Here is a 23291-nt window from a genome sequence, read left to right on the forward strand (position 1 = left end):
AAAAAAAAAAAAAAAAATTGATATTTGCATTTGTATAGATTTAAAAACCAAAAATCTGTAAAAATTTTTAATGATGACCCTTGTCTGATTTTTTTCAAAAGAGGGATATTTATTTGAGGAATAATTGTGAAAATTTCTTTTTCATTAGAAATTAATATTGTTCCCAGAACTGTCTCTATATTATCTCATTCTTACTGTCAAAATAATAGTCATTAGATTAAGATGTATCCAGGAATTTGGGGGAAGCCATGTTTGCCATAAAAATGAAAGCTGGTCTGTTCTACTGCAGTAACCACTTGAATTGCTAAAATGCAACCTCATTTAAGATCCTTGTAGAGTAAATTTAAAAAAAACAAAAAAGTGTTTTGCTTTGGAAATGATCAGGAAAAGTCAGTGTTCTCCTTTTTTCCATCTGGGCACTAAGGTTTCTCAGAGTTGAGTCTTCAACTCTGATCAAGCACCGTTTTGATGCTGCACTAGGTAGAGGCCAGCCATGTTTATGGAATCAAATCTGTTACCTACTGTTTCAATATTTCACAAAGATTTACTTTCTTTTTTCTCTCCTATTTTAGTGATACTCTATACAATTTCATTTCCCATATCAAAGAAAGCATTAACAGGGTAAGTGTGCCACATTTCAAGGCATTAGAACATCTTGCATTTTAAGAAGTTTAATAATTATATTGTATTGACTTCTGTTCGTGTAGAATAGCAATATTTTAACTACCCTTTTTTATCATTAAATGACAGTTCACAAAGTTAATAAAATAAGGCAACAGTCTGTGAATTATTTCCTAATTTTGGGTTTCTTAAGTTACAGACATCTGTGGAAAAATTTGAGGAACATCTCAGTTCCAGAAGTCAGTCAATTTTGGATTCTTTGGAAACTGTGGCCAAGACATGTGAGTGTCGAGTTTGAGGTTATCAGTAGGGGGCACTGGTGAGCAGTGAATGTGAACTTTCTGACCCTAGCCAGATTTCTGCCAGTGGTGAGGTTCCATAGAGTGTTTCAGATGAGAGAATGGGTACATAAGATTAGCCCTGAAGAGATGTGGAGCTGAACTAGGTAGTGGGCTTCACCTCTGTATGGGAATGCCCTGGTCCCTCTATGCCTTTTCTGGAGCACCAATCCTCCGCCCAGTAACCCTGCTGCCTCAGGACAGATAGTTCTACCAGGTTTCTCATCTCACTGCTTGAAGTGAATCAAGGGCATCCCTGGTTCTCAAATGAATTGCTGGCTGTGCTGTCTATAAAGACTCCCTTGCTCCCTTAGGACTTAGAAATAAAGACAGTACTCCTTTAGGAGTTAGAAATACTCTAGTCACCTACTGTTCTTCTTGCTTCCTTCATTTCAATGAGAGCTGTTTTGTAGTGAATCACAGCATCTTTCTCAATTTCAGTTACAGTCTGTGGTTTGTAAAGTCCTCTGCTCTGCCAATTAGTGATTTACATTTAGGTGAAACCATGGTTCAGGCCCTTATTTAACCATTACACAGGTCTCCTTAGATGAACACTTCCCTGGAACCAACAGCTTCTCAGCTAAACAGCAAGATGATGACTGCATGTGCACTTGTTTGCATTTGTCTGTGTGTTTATTTTTTATTTTAAACAAATTGAAGTCAACTTATTCAAATGCCATGGGATGGATTGCTCATGATTTACAAAAATTAATGCCTTTGTGTAACTTAGAAATTAATCCCCATCTGTCTACAAAGAAGCCCTGTACTGTCTGCTGGCTTCCAACCTGAATATCCCACACACAGGGCAACTGTGCATCTGCTTGGAAACCAGTTCTGGAAATAACTCATTTTAAGTGTGCAAGGAAAGCACTCTCTTTACTTGTTATGTTTAAAACTGGGTGAAGTACAAAAAGGAGAATTGCAGCAAATGTGTGGTATTTAAGGCCCAGAATAGGGAATGGAAGTGCTCAAGGCCCCAACACAGAATGAAGGCAGAGAGAGGAGTAGAACTGAGTCTGGCTTATAGTAGGCATGGGGATCCTGATCCTTCGCCCCTGACGGTTTCTTAACTTTCAGAGTTTAAGACTCAAGACAGCCACATTGATAAGGCAAACAGTAACAAACACTGTGGCACTACATTAATTAAAAGCCAGGTTGTTCTTAAAAATAGGCACAAGGAGCCTGTCCAGAATCATTCCCTTTCTTGGTAGGTAGTGATCAGGAGCAGGAAGTTAGTCATTGAGAGAGGAACCAGGCAAATCCCCTGTCATATAGCTAGGCCCAGTCCAGCTAGCCTAGAGCACTGAACTTGCCAGTCAGTGCATTCTGCAGGCTTTCAGTATGTACTCACTGTGCTTGTAAGGGAAGAGGGAAGATACTATGTGAAAGCACTGCCTTGGGTTATTAGGTAATTCATACCTTCACAGAATGAGGTCATGAAATCTTTCCCCAGTCACATTCTGCCTGTACAACGAGAAGGATCTCTCAAGGCCATCTAATCTAACTCCTCTTCTTCTTCAGCTGAGGACACCAAGGACCAGAGTAATAGAATAAATTACCAAGGCCATCCACATCTCACTTTATCTTGGGTTTAGGTGGGTCAATTAGTAGAAAGCAGTACTTTCACCTAATACATATAAGTTCTATTGAAAAATATGGTCATTAGGAGAATAAAAAGGAGGGGCCACTATCAAAATCAGAGAATGACTCTTTTGGAAAATAGATAACACCATATGTCAAAATTAATTCCATATGAATCAATATATTGTGTGGTGATTAAATCATTAAAAGAACCATAAGAAGCATGAGCAACATTTTTATAATTTTAGAGTGAGAAATGCCTTTCTGAGCAAGGCACATAACAATTGTTGAGCAGAATGAGGTCCATCTATATGAACCATGTTGGAATGGAAATATTAATTGTTAAATGAAAACAGCAAGGTGCTGCTTATGTGCACATAGTTTGCTCCAGGACACATCTTGTGGAGGAGTGAGATCAGTCAGTGAAAATTGGGAAGGGTATCCTGAGAAAAAGGGGGACTGAGCAAACTCCTCTTGTACAGGGAGGCTCCCAGACCCTTTCTCAGGCGGCTTTCATTAGCACAGCAGGGAGAGCAAAACTAGAGTTAAAGGAGAATCACTGGCCATCAGTGGAAAAGCATCAGAATATGACCTCATCTAAATGGAGCCCTTGTCAAATCACTAAAATAGAAATAAACAAAATCATCTTCGAGGACAGAGACAAGGTGGCGGCGAGTAGGAGGACCTTGAGCTCACCTCCTCTCACGAGCACACCAGAATCACAACTAACTGCTGAACAACCATCGATAAAAAAAGACTGGAATCTACCAAAAAAAGATATTCTACATCCAAGGACATAAAGAAGAAACCACAAGACAGTAGGAGTGGCGCACTCACAATATAATCAAATCCCATACCACCTGGGTGGGCGACCCACAAACTGGAGAGTAATTATATCACAGAAGTTCTCTCACAGGAGAGCTCCGAGCCCCGCGCCAGGCTCCCCAGCCTAGGGGTCTGGCATGGGGAGGAAGAGCCCCCAGAGCATTTGGCTTTGAAGGGCAACAGGGCTTGATTGCAGGAGCACCACAGGACTGGGGAAAACAGAGACTCCACGCTTGGAGGGTGTGCACAAGGTCCTGCACGCACAGGGGTCCCGGGGCAAAAGCAGTGACTTCACAGAAGTCGGGGCCAGACCTACCTGCTTGTCTTGGAGGGTCTCCTGGGGAGGCAGGGGGCGGGGGTGGCTATGGCTCTCTCTGGGGTCATAAAAGCTGGTGGTGGACATAGCAGGGAAGTGAACTCTGTCTGGAGGGAGACATTTTGCGGCCATGGCACCGAGACCTGGCCCCACCCAACAGCCTGTAAGCTCCAGTGCTGGGACGCCTCAGGCCAAACAAAATCATCTGTTTTCTAAAAAATATTAATTAATTTATTTTGGCTGCACCGGGTCTTAGTTGTGGCAGGCTGGATCTTTAGTTGTGGCATGCAGGCTCTTAGTTGTGGCATGCATGCAGGAACTAGTTCCCTGACCAGGGATCGAAACTGGGCCCCCTGCATTGGGAGTGCGGAGTCCTACCCACTGGACTACCAGGGAAGTCCCTAAACAAAATCATCTTCACAAGAAAATAGAGATATTGGCAGTGCGCTCGGCGGTCCCTCATATCTGTCTCTTACTTCAACAGTGTTTGGATGGAACAGATGCAGGGATGCCCCTTGCTCCAAACTCTGACCAACCCCCATCCTTTTTTCCAGTCACAACCTTCACAATCAGCCACTCAGCTATCCTCGGCCACCGGGACCAGCCAACACCATTTTTTGAGCTTAACTCCTTATTACCTATCAACCATGAGCTCCCGGATTCGTCAGAATTATTCCTCCAAGGTAGAGGCTACCGTCAACTGCCTTGTCAACATGCATCTGCAGGCCTCTTACACCTACCTCTCTCTGGTAGTGACGATGTAGCTCTGGAGGGCATGGGCCACTTTTTCTGTGAATTGGCTGAGGAGAATCGTGAGTGCGCCGAGTGTCTCTTGAAAAGGCAAAACCAGCACAGCGGCCGAAGCTATCTCAAGATGAGTGGGGTAAAACCCAGGACTCTATGGAAGCCGCTGTGCTCAGGGAGAACCTGAACCAGGTCCTTGTGGACCTGCACGCCCTGGGTTCTGCCCGCACAGACCCCCACCTCTGTGACTTCCGGGAGAGCTGCTTCCTGGAGGAGCAGGTGAAGCTCATGAAGAAGATGGCGACCACCTGACTAATCTCCCCAGGCTGGCTGGTCCCCAGGCTGGGCTGGGCCAGTATCTCTTCGAAAGGCTCACCCTCAAGCATGACTAAGAGCCTCCAGAGCCCAGCGGCCTCCGAGGAGCCCCTCTGGTGTCAGGGCTTCTGCCTGAAGCCCCTCTCTGCAGCCACTAGGCAGCTTTTTAACCACCCTGGACCCCTTTCCCAAGCCTTGGACCAAATGGAAACAATAAAGCTTTTTGCAGAAAAAAAAAAAGAAAGAAAGAAAGGGAGGGAGGGAGGGAGGGAGAAAGAAACTAGAGATATTGTCCAGAATATGGAAGTGGATTTTAAATGGCATTTTTACTAAAAAGCTAAAAATTTGTTTATAGACAAAGCAGAAATGAAATGAGTCTCCTTCTAGAGAAGACACACGCACACACACATGCACGCTTGCACGTGCACACACACGCGGGATCTATAACCTAAACGTGGATATGCACATGTATTGATACAAAATTCCAGAAACTGCTCATAACGTTAAATCCAGGAAGCAGGACCAAGGTCTTCATGGGAGAGATTCGATCATTTTTCATTGTATGCCTGTTTATACTGTTATAGTTTTGTTTTGTTTTTGGCTGTGCCATGCAGCATGCAGGATCTTAAATTCCCCACCAGGAATCGAATCTGTGCCCCCCCCCCCCAGCGGCAGCTTTTTAACCCCCCTGGACCCCTTTCCCAAGCCTTGGACCAAATGGAAACAATAAAGCTTTTTGCAGAAAAAAAAAAAGAAAGAAAGAAAGGGAGGGAGGGAGGGAGGGAGAAAGAAACTAGAGATATTGTCCAGAATATGGAAGTGGATTTTAAATGGCATTTTTACTAAAAAGCTAAAAATTTGTTTATAGACAAAGCAGAAATGAAATGAGTCTCCTTCTAGAGAAGACACACGCACACACACATGCACGCTTGCACGTGCACACACACGCGGGATCTATAACCTAAACGTGGATATGCACATGTATTGATACAAAATTCCAGAAACTGCTCATAACGTTAAATCCAGGAAGCAGGACCAAGGTCTTCATGGGAGAGATTCGATCATTTTTCATTGTATGCCTGTTTATACTGTTATAGTTTTGTTTTGTTTTTGGCTGTGCCATGCAGCATGCAGGATCTTAAATTCCCCACCAGGAATCGAATCTGTGCCCCCTGCATTGAGAGCACAGAGTCTTAACCACTGCGCCACCAGGGAAGCCCCTGTTATAGTTTTTAAAAGAAAAATATTCAATAGACTTTGGAAGTAATACCTCAATACAAAAGCTTTTCAAAGGAGAAGACCCTGAACATATGTTTCCCAAGGACAAAGAAAGAATATGTGGGACCACAGACTGATGCTTACTGAGTACTGAATCTAGAATTGAACACTTTGCTTGCCTTCCTCATTTTCTGTTCCTAAGAAACATTGATATTTAGGAACTCAACTAGGGTAGGGCAATTACATTTGCTTTCTACTACAAATATCAACATGGATGTCTGGAAAAATATTTCACTAATTGAGTTTAGGGGCAGGAATCCAGTACTTGAAATATAAGTAAACAGCCTTTTTCTAATTGCTTGACACATGGAATTTAACTTGTGTTGAGTAATAGAAAATTTGTTTTCTAAAAAAATTCTTACATTTTTTATTGTGGTAAAATACACATAATATAAAATTTACCACTTTTTACTTTTTTTCCCCCAAGACCACACTGGCTTGTCTATTCCTAGTCATCACAGGCTCTTTCTTGCCTCAGAATTTTTGCACTTGCTCTTTCCTCTAGCTGAATAACCTCTCCCTAATCTTTGCAGGGCTAGCTGCTCCTTATCTTTCTGGTTTCACCTTACATGACTCTTATCTCTGATGACCTTATCTAAAGTAGGTGCCCCCACCCTCTTATTATTTTTTTTTTAATTTTTATTTATTTATTTATTTATTTTTGGCTGTGTTGGGTCTTCGTTTCTGTGCGAGGGCTTTCTCCAGTTGCAGCAAGCAGGGGCCACTCCTCATCGCGGTGCACGGGCCTCTCACTGTCGTGGCCTCTCCCGTTGCGGAGCACAGGCTCCAGACGCGCAAGCTCAGTAGTTGTGGCTCACGGGCTTAGTTGCTCCGCAGCATGTGGGATCCTCCCAGACCAGGGCTCGAACCCGTGTCTCCTGCACTGGCAGGCAGACTCCCAACCACTGCGCCACCAGGGAAGCCCCACCCTCTTATTTTTATTATATTTCCTATTAGAACACTTATCACAATTTTCATTTATTAATGCGCATGTTTGTTTACTTGTTATTTTTTCTTCTTCAAGACTGCAAAGTTCATGTAAGTAGTTTTGTTCAAGATTGTTTCCATGCACCTAGCACAGTGTCTGATAATAAACTTTCAGATAAAACTGTAACTCTCCGGGCTTCCCTGGTGGCGCAGTGGTTGAGAGTCCGCCTGTCGATGCAGGGGACACGGGTTCGTGCCCCGTTCTGGGAAGATTCCCACATGCCGCGGAGTGGCTAGGCCCGTGAGCCATGGCTGCTGAGCCTGCGCGTCCGGAGCCTGTGCTCCGCAACAGGAGAGGCCACAACAGTGAGAGGCCCGTGTACCGAAAAGAAAAAAACAAAACAAAACAAAGAAAAACTGTAAATCTCCAATTAGTATGTTCAAACACATTGGGGAGTCTTTCTGTTTCACTTTTTCATTAGAGATGTCCTGCCTGGAGCTCAGCCTCCAGCTCCAGATTGGGCAGGCTATGCTTTATGTCCTCTTCTTAGGACTTCACCATCATTCTGAGGATCCTTTCTTCTTCTCCCATTCCTGAGGGATGGAAGCAGGAGTACTGTAAACCAAGGGAACAGCATTTTCAAAAGCCAATGGTGAAGCTCTTCCCTGGTGGTGCCGTGGTTGAGAGTCCGCCTGCCGATGCAGGGGACACGGGTTCTTGCCCTGGTCCTGGAAGATCCCACATGCCGTGGAGCAGCTAGGCCCGTGGGCCATGGCCGCTGAGCCTGCGCGTCCAGAGCCTGTGCTCCGGAATGGGAGAGGCCACAGCAGTGAGAGGCCTGTGTACTGCAAAAAAAAAAAAAAAAAGAAAAAAAAAAAAGCCAATGGTGGAAGAGAGATTGCTTAGGCAGAGCTCAGAGATGCAGAGGATAGTGACTCAAAGGGAAGTGAGCCTGGGTCTTGTTAGCCAATTTATTGAAAGATTTGGACTTCATCCAGTGGCCCGTGGGGTACCATTGAAAGTTCCAGTGACCGTTTTAGAGGAGGCATGATCATATCTACATTCTAGAAAGATCACTCTGATGACAGGGCCAAGAAGGCTGGCCAAAGAGGACGTTGGTGCCATCATCTGGGCAGCAGGTTTCAGAGTCCCCAGCAGGTGCTAAGGTTGAGTCTGCTTTGGCCAGGATGTTCTCAGGGAGGGAGGGAAGAAGAGACAGTGGAGGAACCAACCTGTTCTTGCTTTCTCTCCTCACCAGGGCTGATCTGGATGGTTAGAGTTCTGGGTGTTGGCAGAGCAGGCTCTGGTAGCCCGTGCCGGGTTCCAGCTTCTCCCTCTCCACGACTGTGGCCTGGGCAGGGTGGGGCATACCATAGTCTTCATGTGGTGAATTGTCATTGTTTTGTATTTAGTGCAAGAGACCATGAAGGCCCAGAGTGATCTGGTGTTGGAAACAGTGCGGGACAAATGCAACATGGAACAGGCCATCCTTGAGCTGCAAAAGAGATTTGAAGGTGTAAGTGTAGACCCTGACCCCTTTCCTCAAGTGTGTTTATGGCTTTGTTACTAAGACCTAGAGAGACACCTTTAAAATTGCAAATTTCAGCCAAGAACAGAGGCCACCACAGGCCCCTTGGTAACAGGCCAGGGTAGAGGCCAGCTTCCTTTCCCAAGGTTCTCTGGCATGATGTGGACCCTAGGGACCCTGCTCCAGAGTGTAGCCATGTATCCCCTGGATAGTACCCAGCAAGGGACAAGGTTTTGATCTGCTGGCCCATCCTTTGTTTTGTTCATACATTATATTGTGCATTCTGAGTTGCACTGTCCGTAACTCCCTTCTTTCTCATTGCCTTTCTTTAGAGACAAGCAGAGTTTATAGAAATGAAGTCCAACCTGAAGCACTTTGAAGTTTTAGTTGCTCAGCAGAGTAAGGACTTCCAGAAGCTGTGTGAGCAGCTAGGTCAGCTGAATATGCCCAGTGTCCTAGCAGAGCTAAATCAATTGATCTCTGTCCCTCGGATACCGAGACATGTGAAGGACAGTGTTTCTCAGACTTCACCACCTCTGGCCCAGAGCTTCAGTTTCACCAGGCAGGAGAAATATGCCTCTGAGGAACCAGCTGTGTGGCAGGCCCAGGCCCTCCCTGCTGCATGCAATCTTAATGTGGGCTCCTTGAGGCCTGGGGAGTCTGGCGTCTGGGGTGAGGGAGCAAAGAGTAGTGCTCTCCAAGAGGAGGCTGTGCCGCTGGCAGTTGGAACTAGCAAAAGAAACAGGCAAATCAAGGACAAGCCAGTGCAGACTAACTGCCAGAATTGTGCTATTACTAAAACAGGCTCTGAGAACAATGGCTCTGGCATCCTGGGCCACAAGATTCCTGAAGACAGGGACCTGGTTTCCCAAGGAGCTTCGCGGCTTATATCCCTGGATTTAAACAACTTGGCAACCAGCATTAAGAACACCTGCCAAAAATGTCAAGCCAAAGGCATATTTTCGTGTAACCCTTGTGAACAAAGGTTGGTGACTGAACAGAAAGGCAGAACTGTAGAAAGAGGGGGGAAAGGCAAGAAGCAGCACCCCAGGAAAGCCCCCAGAAGCAGGCTCCTAGCCAGGAAGCAAGAACAAACCCCAAGCAAAACCTGTGCTTCCAATTCTAAATATCCTCACCCTCCAGTTTCCATCCCACAAAGGCCCCCCCAGGGGTGGCAGGAACCCCTTGCTCAGCCCCTGCATCTTCAGGGCCCCAGGAGCCCCACAAAACCAGTCTGCTCTGCTCTGAGAGGAACAGTCATGCCCAGTAAGACAGCAAGGGCAGTGCAAGGGAATCTCTTGCAGTACAGTGGGCATGCTTCCCAAGACAACAGCCTGCTTTCTCACAGTTCCCAGGGGGACCAACAGATGAGCTGGTTCAGTGACCTCAAAATCAGAAAAGAGCCCCCTCAGTGCAAGGAGCCAAGGAAGAATATGCTCTATGACCTGGGTTTTGATAGCAGTGATGATGGCTTCTGACCAGCCCATAGTGAATTCACCTGATGGTTTATTGGTCTCAGCTGGAAAGACAAATCACAGAACGCTTTGGGCTGGCTAACAGCAGAAAGTTCCCAGAGGCCTGCCTGGATCCCTCAGGGTCAGAGGCTATGCTTTGGAGGGAGTGGTGGTCAGTGCAGGGCTGGGGAGCAGATCCGGCATTCTGGGTACCAGGTACTGCCCATGACAAAGCATAGGGATAAATACACCCTTATTTAGGGGAATGAAATGTGTGCAGAGGTGGTGATGAGACCTGGGGCAGCAGCCTGGGTGTGGGGCATGAGGAGGGTGTTGTGTTTGGTAGAAGGAGGGGTGCCTTCCATATGGAATATCCAGTAGCAGAAGGGCTCTCACAAAACTGTTGGTGTGGCAGGATGTCTCCCAAACACAACATTTTTGGTCTTCAAACATTTCCTTCACATGACCAATATCTTTCTGGGCCTCAGGATTTTTTAAAAAAATTATTATTTGTATCCAGTTTTGCTGCGAGAGCATCTGCATTTTTTGGTCAGTGGAAATATTATAGGGCACACACAAAGTCAGACTTCCTGTGAACAGGGAAATATAAAGCCACCAAGAAAAGAGAGGTGACATGCACCAAACAAATGCCAGGAACCACACTCTTCACAGGCACACGGTTCCATTTTTCTTTCTAGCCGTTTTCCCCTGTCCTGTTTTCAACCACTCTTTTAAAGCTAATGAGAGCGGCTGTGGGCCCTGTATCATTTCTGGAGAGCAGTGCACTTATATGAGACTTTGGCTTTCCAATATATCTTGTTGAAGTTTTTGACTTTTTGCAATATATATGTACTTCTTTTGTAATACAAAAAAATCAAAAAATAAAGATAAAACTTTTAAGGTGTGTACCATCTTTTTATTCCTTACGCTTCTCATAAGATGATTTTGAATAAACCACACCCTACTCAAACTGATTTTTCTTTTCTTTTCAATTTTATTTATTTATTTTTGGCTGTGTTGGGTCTTCGTTGCGGTGCACGGGCTTCTTATTGCGGTGGCTTCTTTAGGCACGTGGGCTCAGTAGTTGTGGATCGTGGGCTCTAGAGCACAGGCTCAGTAGTTGTGATGCACGGGCTGAGTTGCTCTATGGCATGTGGGATCTTCCCGGACCAGGGCTCAAACCGGTGTCCCCTGCATTGGCAGGCAGATTCTTAACCACTGCACCACCAGGGAAGCCCTGATTTTTCTTTTTTTTATGAAAGTAAAAATCCTCATGGATGGACAGCTTCCAGAATTTGCCTATTATCAAGCCAGTACAGGGTTGAAAATGGGGCTTTTCTTTTTTTGGCCGTGCCACACAGCTTGCAGGGGATCTTAGTTCCCTGGCCAGGGATTGAAACTGGGCCACGGCAGTGAAAGTGCTGAGTCCTACACAGTGGACCGCCAGGGAATTCCTGAAAATGGGGCTTCTGTGTGGGCCATTATAGAAAGTAATGGTTCCTGATTTCTCATTTTTATATTCTTTATTTTCAGGGTTATGTATCCCACAAAAATCTGGGAGAGTTTAATTTGCCTGTGACACCTTCGGCAGGGCTACCAGGAACCAGCCTAAGGTGCTTTCACTCTCATTTCCAGACCAAGGGCGTCCTGCAGTCTACAGCCACAGGCAATGGCAGCAGCCCTCTCTCTTCAAGGCCTAGGAAGTACAGACTTGGGCTCTGCCTTAGGGTGCCCTGGCCTCTACTCTCCCTGTGGGTCTCACTGGATATCTGTTCACCCTGCCCTCTGCCAGCCTCCACTACCTTCCCTGCTGGTTTTCTCTGCCTGTGTGCAAGGACGGCACTGGAGGAAGCAGCCCAGCCCTTCCCAAACTGACTACAGGTGGCTGTGGAGCAGTTAGCATGAGGCTTGTAGATCAGAGGGGTCTGTATTTGGAAATATTTTATTACTCTAAGTTGAAAGGTTTAGTCATTTTACTTCACAGTTGAGACCCTGTTGAGAAAACTCCACCAGTATTTATGACTGTGGCCTTCTCAATGAAGGGTCTTGTCCAACTTTGAAATGCCAAAGCAGGACCCTCTGTTCTTTGATTCTGCTTTGAGTTATGAAATCCTGTATTTCTTCAAAAGTATTTCATTTTGGGGCTTCCCTGGTGGCGCAGTGGTTGAGAGCCCCCCTGCCGATGCAGGGGACACGGGTTCGTGCCCCAGTCTGGGAAGATCCCACGTGCCGTGGAGCGGCTGGGCCCGTGACCCATGGCTGCTGAGCCTGCGTGTCTGGAGCCTGTGCTCCGCAACGGGACAGGCCACAGCAGTGAGAGGCCCGCGTACCGCCAAAAAAAAAAAAAAAAAAAAAAAAAGTATTTCATTTTGTTTAAAGTCAAAGATCAGAGTGACTCAGTGTTACATGAGCTGGGTGTTTTTGTAGAATGAGCAGTAAATTTACCGCCTAACAGGGCTGGGTTAATTAAAATTATGCTGCCTGTCTCTGGCAATCATCGGAAAGGATATTCTGTTTCTTATTTTATTCCTAAGGCTTTTTTTTTTTAAACTATTGTGTTCCTGCCAAATTTGGTGAGCACAACACAGCCCAGGCACGTCCCTGGAGCATGCAACATTTTTGGCTCTTTGGATGCTGATAGAGATGTATGTAGCCACACAGGGGTGGATGTGGTGGGAGGTCTACCGGCCTAGGGCCCACCTAGGGGCTCCTCCCTCTATACAACTCCAGTTACAGTCTGAGGATGGAAGTGAAGCCACTTGCAGCACCTAATTGTCTTAACATTCAAGTATCAATTTAAATGTCACCTACAGAGAGGCCTTTTCCTGACCTCTCCTCTTCTGAAGGGGCTCACCCTACTCACTGCCCATTCCTTTACCCTGTTTTAATTTTTCTCATACAGTTCCATCTGAAATGATATATTATATCAGTATTTTTGTGTTTGCCCACATTGCACAGTAGAATATAAACTCCAGAAGCAAGAGCAGCATCGGCCTCATCCCTACTGTATCCTCAGCATCCAGGAGAGTGTCTGGCACTAGTAGACACTTGATAAATACTTACTGAGAGCAGGGATCTCTTGCTTATCTTTCAAACAGCTCCTAGCAGCCTGTTCTGAAAGTTGGGTCTCTCTGGTATCCCTTTGCAACTTCCCTTCTTTGTCTCAGACGTTTCAAAGGGGTCCTGATGACGTATCTCCTATAAGATGCCCATTCCTCTCTCCCAGACCAGCTCCCACCCAAAGTGCCCAGAAAACAACAGACTTTTTGCCCTCAAAAAAGATAGTGGTTTCCTACAAGAGCTGAACGTAGTTCTGCAATTGTTTTTCATGCCAGGCCTTAGGCCAAAACTCTTCATCAAATCAGGCATTTTCCAGCTGGCCTAGCACGGATTCCCCACTAGGGCTGGAATCCACTGTCAAACAGATTTCCTGAGTAAAACTTTGTTCCCTCTATAAATATTTAGCTGGAACCTAAAATATTAATGTTCTCCCACATACTCCAGGGAGAAAGCAAATTACCAGAGTCTCAGATTGTCTCTAGATGACAGCCTTTCCAATAACTACCCATAATCAGGTGCAGTGGCCTCCCAGGTTTGCTTGCCTAGTTCACTGGCCTTCACTGCCATGTTAAACGTCTTGTGCCTCGGTTAGAGGGGAGATTGGCCTCTTTTGCAAATCCTTTTCATCAATTTCTTTGATCATTAATAGCTCACAACTCTTCCAGTGGCAGGATGGTGTTGCTGCCCTATCAGCACATTCCTGGGTGCAAAGGTGAGGGGCAAAGGTCCCCCAGGTTATCTATCTCCCTCCTTGTCTCCTGACCCCCTTGGAGTCTTCCCTGGGATTGGAAGTGCAGGGTACAGGAGAATGCCAAGGAGCCAGGGCAGGTGGGCCAGGAGATGCCTCCCCCATTCCCCTGGTGAGGGGAGCAGGAGGTAGGGGGAGGGAACCCTGAGACTCAGAGATGAGAAGGTAGGCTTGCATGCCTGATTGTGCTGGCTGGAGCCACACAGAAGCAGGCGCTTACTGACCACAAGTGCCCCCAGAGCTTACCTGGCAAGAATTCAGAATCCAGTCTAGACCTGTGTTGCTAGACAGGAACGTGGGGAACATTGCAGTCCAGATGGGGCTGAGGATAGGGTCACTGTTTCCAGCCCTTGGCCACCCTTGAATTGTCTTTTTTTTTTTTTTTTCGCCACACTGCGTGGCATGTGGGATCTTAGCTCCCTGACCAGGGATCAAACCCACGCCCCCTGCAATAGAAGCTCGGAGTCCCAACCACTGGACCACTGGGGAAGTCCCTTGAATTGTCCTCTTGAAAGAACTGTTGCTGTACTCTCAGGCCTCAGCTGTGGCCTCTGCTCCTTGCTGGAACTTCACTCGGCATTCACTCATCTCTCCTTTTTCCTGTCCCTTCTTCCCCCCACTTTCCCTCCAGACCCCCAGCCTCTCCTAGTTTCTACAGACCAGCTCCTACATTAAGTATTGTTACAAGTCTACCAGTATGCAGACAGAGCTGGTTTCTAGTGACTTTGGCATTGACCCGGCAGCATGTAGCCAGGGGACCTGGAAACCCCTCCTTATAGAACTGGATGGGCCCAGCTTCTCACATGCCTTGTGCTGTAGCTTGAACTGGCAGTTGGTGACTAGCAGGTTCCAAAGCTCCTATTTATTCTTGAAGCTGCCTTGTTTCTATTTTGATTCTGCTAATCCAAATTGCAGTTTGGTGTTTCCACGGAAACAATTCAGGGATTGTTTGGCTTTCCAAGATGAACTGTGGGGGAGAGAACCGAATGACGTAAAACATTTTTAGTTTCTCAAATATCAATGTCTCCCCAATAAATCTTTGGTCCCAAGTTTATTAAAATAAATGTTCTAGGCAAAAAATGTTCCAGGCTCCTTTTATTCCTCCAGCTAAATCCTTAGAGACTAACTCCTCAAACCCCTGCTCTGTGCAGAGGAGCACACATCTGCCCACCACCCTGAAACAGATGACAAAGGCAGGAAAGTGTCCTTTGGGCACCTTGGGGAGCCAGGGATGCAGAGACAAGAGTAGGTGTCACCAGGGAAATGACCACATGGCCACCCCAGCTACTCTGGGACTGGCATGCCAGAGGCTCAGGGCTCACCTGCTTTACTAAATAGCTGTGTTTCTACAGTGAGGAAACGCTTCTCATTTAAGGATTCCAGGATGAATTAGCCCTTTTGGTAAATCTGAATTTTCACATAAAGGGTTTGCTAAAACAGAGGTATATTTGTCTATCCAGCCAGAGAAAACCTGACCCCTCCCTCCTACCCCACCCCTACCCCAGGCTCCGCCCTCATTCCCAAGGGCCACAGTCTCTGCTACAGGCAGAAGAAAAGCCCTCTCATTTCAGTCTTGCAGGGTTAGGGCTAGATCCCCATTCCCAGCACTGAGTGCTGAGAAACAGCTCTGTGAGACCCAGAGTTTCTGGCCCTGAGGGTCCAGCACCCGCAGGGAAGGGCGACCCCCTTGTCAGGGTCCTGCTGAGCACCGCCTTGCAGGCCCTGGACCTGCACCAGTTCCTGGAAACTGTGAAGGTCACCTCTGGGCAGGTTTCTGGTGAGGGATGCCCATGGCTGGTTGGTGAAGATGAGGGTTTTAAAAAACAACTCTAATTTCTTTTTTCTACAGAAGTGACACATGTCCACTGCAGATAAATTTAAAAATACAGACAAGAAAAAGACCTAAACCCTCCTTGTTCCTCCATAACAGTTTTCTGCATGTGTGCTCATACACACATTTCACAAACTTGGGATCAACTGCATTTAAAAAAAAATAATACAACTTAAATTTTGTAATAAATTCAGATTTACAGGAAAGTTGCAAAGACAATAAGTTCAAATATATCCTTCACCCAGCTTCTCTTAATGTTAACATCTTGCATAACTGTGGCATACTTGTCAAAACTAAGAAACTAATAACCATATTAACTAAACTTGAGCCTGTATTTAGATTTGATCCGTTTTTCCATTAATGTCCTCTCTCTGTTCCAGGACACGTTCCAGGACACAATCCAGTACACCGCACTGCATTTAGTCATTGTGTCTCCTCAGTGTCCGCTGCTGATAGATTTTGAGTCTTTCCTTGTTTTTAATGACCTTGAGTACTGGCCAGGTATCCTGTAGAATATCTCGCAAACTGGGTTCATCTGATGTTTGTCTCACAATTAGATTGGGGCTGGGAGGTTTTGGTAGGAATACCATGGAAATGAAGCACCCTTCTTATTGTATCCTGTCAGGGGTGGATGACGTGCACAGGACAGCACGGGTGGTGCTCATCTTCATCACTTGGTTAAGGGGTGTCTGCCAGGCTTCTCCATGTAATCTACTATCTTTCCCTTTCCCAGCTCTATTCCTTGGAAGCGAGTCACTAAGTTCAGCTCACCCTCAAGGGGTGGTGACAGGCAGGGGTTGGGGGAGATGAGGATTAAGCCCCACATCCTCTGTGGGAGAGTATCCACATCAAGGCATATTATTTGGAACTCACTGTTGGGAGACCTGGTTTTTTGAATATCAAGTAGCCTGACAACTCTCCCTCCAGATGGCCCCATTCCCCCTGGAGTGGGGCAGGCAAGAAGCTGTGAGCATTTCTTCTTATTTGCTCCTGTCTCTCCTATTCAGGGAATAGAAAGTGAACCCCAATTCCATAATCTGTGATGTTTATTATCTGCTGCAGGGAGTGAGTGTATGGTGGCTTGGAAGGAGCCTCTGGTTAGCCCGTCCTGCCCTCTACCCCCCAGCGGAGGCCTGTCCCATGAAGTGGCCGGTGGCTAGTTCTCAGGGTCAGGCAAGTGCCCAGTCTCACACAGCTACGGAGTAGATGCAAGGTCTCTACCTGGGGGCCCAGAGGAATCTCCAGACCTGTAGTAAAGGGGTGATGTCAGCTCTGCAGCCTGCCCTATGCTGGGTCACTAGCCTAAAATATCGACTGGTGGGGGGGTCCTCGGCCCCTGGGACTTCCTCCCAGCTCCTTGGTTTGAGTTTTGGGTCTTACAACAGCTTTGCACCAGACTCCTTACCCCCATACTCCCCTATGCCTAGGAGGCGGGCACTTCCCTGAGACTCAGCTTCAGGGAGGCATGATACCTTGCCCAACAACTTATTAGGTTTCCTGAAAGAACATCATGGTTTTGAGGGATCTGTCCAAATAATTTCTGATGATGTCCTTTCTCTCAAGCCGTGGTGGAGGGTTGGCTCCAGCCCAGGAAACCTAATAAGGGATGCTACCAGCCCCTCTGACACAAGTAGGAGGCCTTTGCAGAGGGCTTTGAGCTGGGCAGGGGCAAGGATGGAGGGATTGAGGGTCTGGACACGAAGAGGGCATGAGGCCCGTGCAGGGGACAGGCAGCCTTGTGTGCAAAGTGCGCAGATGTGGCAGAGGGTCTGGGGCCAAGGTCCATCTTGACGCCAGTTCCTCCATACAGGCTGAGCTGGCCTGGGATGGGCTGGTCCCAGGGGTACAGAATGCCCATGCTGGTTGTGGCCCCCGTACTTTTTCAGGGGTCCATGGAAAAGAACATGAAGACACACAGCAGAGGCCCAAGACCTGCACCTACCTTGGGTTCTGGGTATATTGAACATCAATCAAAAAAACAGTCAAGGTGTTAAAAAAAAAAGGTGAAAAAAAAAGAAACACTTCAAAGCAACAGCATTAAACAAACAAACAAACTGGGCTCTCAGCTCAAGAGGGGACACAATTGGAAGTTAAAAAGGGTGGGGTAATTCAGATTCTGCCAAGCGTCTGAAGAACATGGCCCCTGATGACAACTGTGACTGCCCTGCACAGACGCCCTAACATCAGACTCCTGCTGTAAAGAATCAAAGCTGAAGTCAACTGTCCTTACTCAATTCGGTATTTAAAAGAGGTCAGCAAATTGTAGTCCTCTTCCAAGTCCAGAACAGTCTCCACGATATTGTGATCATAGAAAGCCTGCTTGAGGCCGCCAGGGTCTGCATCCGAGGCTTCCTGAGGGCTCTCGTCCACAAGCAGGGCCCAGGCTTCCGCCTTGAAGGGCGAATCTTCACAGCAACCACACACACGATTCAACTCATTTTCAAATTCTAGTTTTCCAGCCAATTCTTCAATAGTTTGGATGCCTGTATGGTCTTAAAAATAAAAACATTCAGCATTACAATTCCAGTGAGAGATTTCTTAAGACATTTCAGGCACAAGTTAAAAACCACAAATGGGCGGCCATTTCTGGGGACTCTGCAAAGCCTGTATTCCTGTCCCCAGGGCTGGCAGGCTGCCACATTCTAACATGGGCTTGGTGCCCCCCTTCCTAGCTCAGGTATTTATTGAGCCCCAACCATCTCCTTGGTTTCCAAGGAGGGTTTAAGTGGGAGGATACAGAGATGCATGTGTTTGTTCCAGCCCTCAAGAAACTACTCCCTGACCTGCGGGCACAAGACACAGTGTGAGAAAAATGGGATCTTTTGGGTAATCAAAATGCTGCCTGCTGGGACTTCCCTGGCGGTCCAGCAGTTAAGACTCTGAGCTTCCAGTGCAGGGAGCACGGGTTCAATCCCTGATCGCGGAACTAAGATCCCACATGCTGTGCGGCGTGGCCAAAAAATGAGAAAAAAAAAGCTAAATATATAATAGCTTTTAAAAAAAAATAGTCCACACACAGAATATACAGATGTGTGTATAGAAAAAGAATCTATGACAGGGTATAGAGCACTGTGTTAACAGTGGCTGCCTTTGTGGTGGATGGTGGAATTATAGGGGAGTTTTTGGCTTCCAACTTTTCTTCTAATCTTGTATTAATGCCCCCCTAGCTGGACTACTCTCCTCTTCCCCTACCCCCATCTCTGCCTATGTCCTGTTTCCTTCACATCTAAGCTCATCCACCAACAGGGGTTGCTGTCCCTGGCCTCCAAGGATTCACTCTAACTGTACATTTATGAAATGACTTGACTGATGTGTAACTCCCCCACGTTATCAGCTCCATGAAGGCTCTCTGTTGTGAGCAAAACAAATCTAACAAGCCAGTGGAAAATAATTTTTTTTTTTTTTATAAGATGCTTGCTGACTCAGGGGCCTGTGTGAAGAAACTATCCTTCCAGAGAGAGGATGGACCAGCCCTCTGTACTCACCGATCATGTCAAGCAAATCCTTTGTGACCTCTTGGCTAGAACTGCTGAGTGGCATGTTTGACTCAACCTTCAAATCTTTCTCCATATCTTTCCTGCAGCCCCCAGGTGAAAAGAAAAAGGTGGGGGGTTAGATCCTCTTTCAAGAAAATATTGGAGGGGAACTCAGTGTTAGATAATCTTAAAGACAAACACTGGTACTTTAAATTGTCATTTATGCTGTGATTAGAGGATGACTGGGAACCACTGAATCAGTGAAGCTGACTAAAAGCATCATAATGCCCATTGTTTGTGAATATGAGCACAAATATTTGTAGAACTGAAATGATTAAATGGCTTCTTCAGTCTCTGACTACAGAGCAACCAAGATGGCAGAACCTTGAAGTTTCAGCCCATATGGTCCTCCTTGCTTCAAATCAAGGTGCCTAGGATGAGGCAGTTTGCAGCTACCTGGGAGAAGAAAAGGTCTAGGGAAGACCTTATCCCAGGGAAAGCCTAAAAAGCTCGGGGGTGAGGAAGGGGAGCAGAAGCAAGGATGAAGTCAGGGCCCAGCCATCGATCCACCTCTCCCCAGTTTGGGGAAAAAAACACTGGAATTAAGATATGTGTTTCTGCAGTACAAAAAATAAGATGACTTGTAAAACTAGGTTCTTTAACATTCAGTACCCCTTTTGGTACTGCAGAGTGGTTTCCATAACTGGTTAGACATCCAAGACCCCTCAACCCCTCAAAACAAACAAACAAACACACACACACACACACACACACACACACACTTTCTGAAGAACGTTTACAAACTTCCCAAATAAAGTCTTAGAGCTTCAGAGGGGAGGCAAGAGTAGTGTTATGGACTCATGGACTCAATTTAGGATTTTCAACAATTTTTTCAGATATGAGATACCCCTAATTTATAGCTATTAAACTATTCAGATTGGAATCACCTTAGACTGTCTTTTCTCCAGTTCTCCCCATCTCCTGCCGCTCTCCAAAACTGTCTTTCAGGTGCCAAAATCGAGGAATGCATCGATATGTTTTCCTTGCTGGTCAGAGGTTTTCTTTTGGGGCATAGAGCACGTGTCTTTGCACTCACGGGTTCGTGGTTTGGTGCAAAGGCAGGGCTCTCATTCCCAGGAGCAAACGGGACAGGAGAGAAAGGAGTCACAGAGGAGCAGGCTGCCAGTGGGTGCCTCCTGCACAGGAGCCTGTGCATGGGGAAGGGGAAGGAAAGCGGCGCAGCGTCCAGCTCCTGCCTCTGCATGCCTGAGCACTCCTGGGAATGACTGAGTCCTTCAAAGGCCCGGTCAATGGCTGCAGTCAGCTCCTTTCTGCATCTTCTCAGTTTTTCAGACATCTCCCCTAAAAGCGACCATGTCTTTATTATACAATACACTGGAAATGCACAAAGCAACGTGAAAATTATGTTACAGATGAGGTTGTAAACCACCCCCAAATGGAGTATTTGCCACAATTTCCTTAAGTTTGAGCCACGCCATGGGTCGGACAGCAGGTAAACCCACACTCCCAGGGCTTTTTTCTCCGTGGGGTCAGGTGCGGTCCGCGGTTCTCAGGGAGGGAGGAACCGGCAATGGAGCCGGAACCACCCCCCCTCCCCCGGCTCCGGGCCCCTCATCCCAGCCCGCTGCCCCTTCGGTCGCAGGATCCGGCCCGCCCCCACCCAGAGGCCAGCCCCCGAGCGGAGACCCACAGCCGGGTCCTCACCGAGCAGCAGCCGACGCTCCCGCACCACCGCCCCTACCAACGGTCGTCGCGCACGCCGTCTTCGATCGCATGTGCCCGCGACTGACAGGCCCAACCCCCACGGCTCAGGTTAAAGGTCAGACAAGAAAAGCCCAGATGCCCTTGTTCTTTGAACCAACGCAAGGGGAAGCAAGGGCACCACGCACGGAGGGGACAGGGGTCTCAGGCCTCCCCACGACAAAGACAACGGCCCTGGGAGTGCGGCCCTGGCAGGCGTGCGGAGGCCTGACCGCCGAAAGAAAATCGGCTGGAGGGGCGGGGATCTCACTTCTAACCGAAGTCAGCAGCGAGAATGGGAGCCCTTTCCAAGCCCAGGAAGGTTCCCATTCTCGAGCCAACAGGGAGAGAAACGACTGGACGCGACCCATTACCCAGCGGTTTAGTGTACCGACTTCCAAGTGATATCTAATAAAAGTGCCAGAGGGGTATCCAACTGTCTCAATTCAACAAGGATGCTGGGGGACATAACAGAACTGCTAGGTTCCACAGGAGACGGAGGGGCAGGAAACCCCAACACCAAGCACCTTCATTTCATTAGGGAGAAGAAAGCTGGATATTCCAAGATGACACAAAGGGAAACAGAAATGGGCTTTGGTGGCTTATTTTTAGGGTATTATAACCCCATCTCAGTGCACAGCAAGGGAGAAGGGGATGACATCATTTAGTCGAGGCTTCATTTACTGTGGGCAGACTACTGGGGGGAACAGTAATCATTCACGAGAATCAAAAATCCAGGAACTCAGGGCAGCCTGTGGCAGGTCTTCATGGCCACACCAAACTCAATGACAGTGTGTTCCTCTCCATTCTCTGGAATCCATCAGACATATTCCATTATGTGCCCCCCTCCCGACCCCTACTTTGCAGCTCCACAGGTTTTACAGAAATTTCTCACCACCTGTATAAAAAGAAAAATAATTCAGCCTCCTAACATAACCTTTTTTTTTTTTTTCTCATAAAAGCATTTCCTCATCCGGTTTTTAGACGGAACACTAGCAAGTCTTCAGTGTCAAAGGTGTTCTCCTGAGGGATTGCACTGGTGCTGTGGTGCAGGGTCACTGAGGCAGCATCAGTTGGTGTCCATGCTGCAAGTCTCATCATTCCCCATGCCCTGCTGTAAGCTGCGTGGTCTCGTCCCTCCATCAAAGGATCCAGGAAAACTGAGTGAAGTCGTCTTATACAACTCATCATCTCGCCGCTGGTAAAACAGCACATAAGCTGCTTTCGTCTAAAACACAAGAGGGGCAACATCCATTCACTGGTTGGAAAATCACGCATTCCCCCACAGCTTTTCTCTCCGTTCAAAACACACCATTCTCAGGGATCCACCGTCTTGCCCTGTGCAGCCACACACTGAAGTGACTGTGAAAACCCTTCTACCTGAGGCTGGCTCATGCTGACCCTCCCCAGGGAGTGGGGAAAGGCAGGGGCCTTGTGACAGACCCCGAGGAGAGTTGAGCATCTCATTTAGGAAGTGTCCCATAAGGAATGGCAGCCAACTCTTTCTCCACCACACCTTGCTTCCACTGTCCCAGCAGGATGACTAAATAACCAACTACCTCGGAAGACTCTTCCCAGCTCTAATCCCTAAAGGTAAGAGTAGGAACCAGGTATTAGGGCCTACTCACCACTATTTGATCCTCGGAGGCCAGGGACACACTGCTATCATCAAAGTAATACCATTTCCCGTTCAGTTTGTTCTTCGCGTACGCAGTGTCTGCCAAAGCAAGAGAATACTCTAGCTGGTCACCAAGAGAGCTAATCTGGCTAGCTCATTACAGTGGCACTCAACAGCAACACAATTCCAAAACATGAAACAAACAGAGTCTGAAATTAAAAGTAATTTATAGGTTGTGTCCTAACAACCAAAAGATAACTCATCCTTTAAAAAAAACCCTGTTCCTATGGAGGGTGGGAGGGAGGGAGGCGCAAGGGGGAAGAGATATGGGGATATATGTATATGTATAGCTGATTCACTTTGTTATAAAGCAGAAACTAACACACCATTGTAAAGCAATTATACTCCAATAAAGATGTTAAAAAAAAAAAATCTGTTCCTTCTCAAAAAGGCACTAAAAGGGTAAAAATGGAGCTGCTGGGGACCAAGGCTTAAACTCTAATTTTGGAAAACTAATCCAAAAAATACAGGAATCCAGTGTCAATCTTCAGGATGGCTATGAGCAATAACCCAGAGTCAGGGGACACTTAAAAGGAGCTGATACTTTAAGATTTAAACAAAACAACAGTTCTCAAAAACATGCCAAGTCAAACTCCCCCACTTCATCCAGGCAGATGGTTGGCTACTACTGCCTCTCACTGCCTCTGGAGCCTGTGGGGTAATCCCAGAGAGGGACACATTGGGTGTTTGGGTTTGCAAAGCTGGGATGTGAACAAGAAAACTTAAATATATCTGCCTTCGAAACTGTGAGTCAAGAATCTGCGGCTGGGTAACAATTCCTCACACCGGGCCAAGCATTTCCCTCCACC

General features: G+C 46.9%; 3 protein-coding genes and 1 non-coding gene across 5 annotated transcripts in view; 1 reads left to right on the forward strand and 3 right to left on the reverse strand.

Annotated features, from left to right (window-relative positions):
• The window catches only part of IHO1 (interactor of HORMAD1 1), a 27672-nt gene extending 17720 nt beyond the window's left edge, over positions 1–9952 (forward strand). The window contains exons 4-7 of the mRNA XM_007446192.1: positions 573–621; positions 815–902; positions 8359–8462; positions 8807–9952. Of these exons, the coding sequence (XP_007446254.1) occupies positions 573–621; positions 815–902; positions 8359–8462; positions 8807–9952 (1387 nt within the window). The remainder of the gene's footprint in view (positions 1–572; positions 622–814; positions 903–8358; positions 8463–8806) is intronic.
• On the reverse strand, positions 4005–4077 carry TRNAG-CCC (transfer RNA glycine (anticodon CCC)). Its single transcript has one exon. It is a non-coding gene; the product is annotated as a tRNA-Gly (tRNA).
• Positions 9953–17793: 7841 nt separating the features above from the next.
• Positions 17794–20421, reverse strand: CUNH3orf62 (chromosome unknown C3orf62 homolog). The gene is made up of 3 exons (XM_007446193.1): positions 19991–20421; positions 19053–19144; positions 17794–18059 (listed from the first exon to the last, which is right to left on the reverse strand). Exons 1-3 carry the CDS (start codon positions 20398–20400, stop codon positions 17794–17796), a joined length of 768 nt encoding a protein of 255 aa, XP_007446255.1. The 5' UTR covers positions 20401–20421.
• Positions 20422–21294: 873 nt separating this feature from the next.
• USP4 (ubiquitin specific peptidase 4) overlaps positions 21295–23291 on the reverse strand; it is a 50008-nt gene continuing 48011 nt past the window's right edge. The window contains exons 21-22 of one of the 2 annotated variants that reach the window (XM_007446194.1): positions 22433–22521; positions 21295–22032 (exon numbers count right to left, since the gene is read on the reverse strand). In XM_007446194.1, coding sequence (XP_007446256.1) covers positions 21874–22032; positions 22433–22521 — 248 coding nt within the window. In that variant the 3' untranslated portion in view covers positions 21295–21873. The remainder of the gene's footprint in view (positions 22033–22432; positions 22522–23291) is intronic. The other variant, XM_007446195.1, reaches the window with a different exon arrangement.

This window comes from Lipotes vexillifer, unplaced genomic scaffold (genome assembly GCF_000442215.2).
Source record: "Lipotes vexillifer unplaced genomic scaffold, Lipotes_vexillifer_v1.1 scaffold491, whole genome shotgun sequence".
NCBI lineage: Eukaryota > Metazoa > Chordata > Mammalia > Artiodactyla > Lipotidae > Lipotes > Lipotes vexillifer.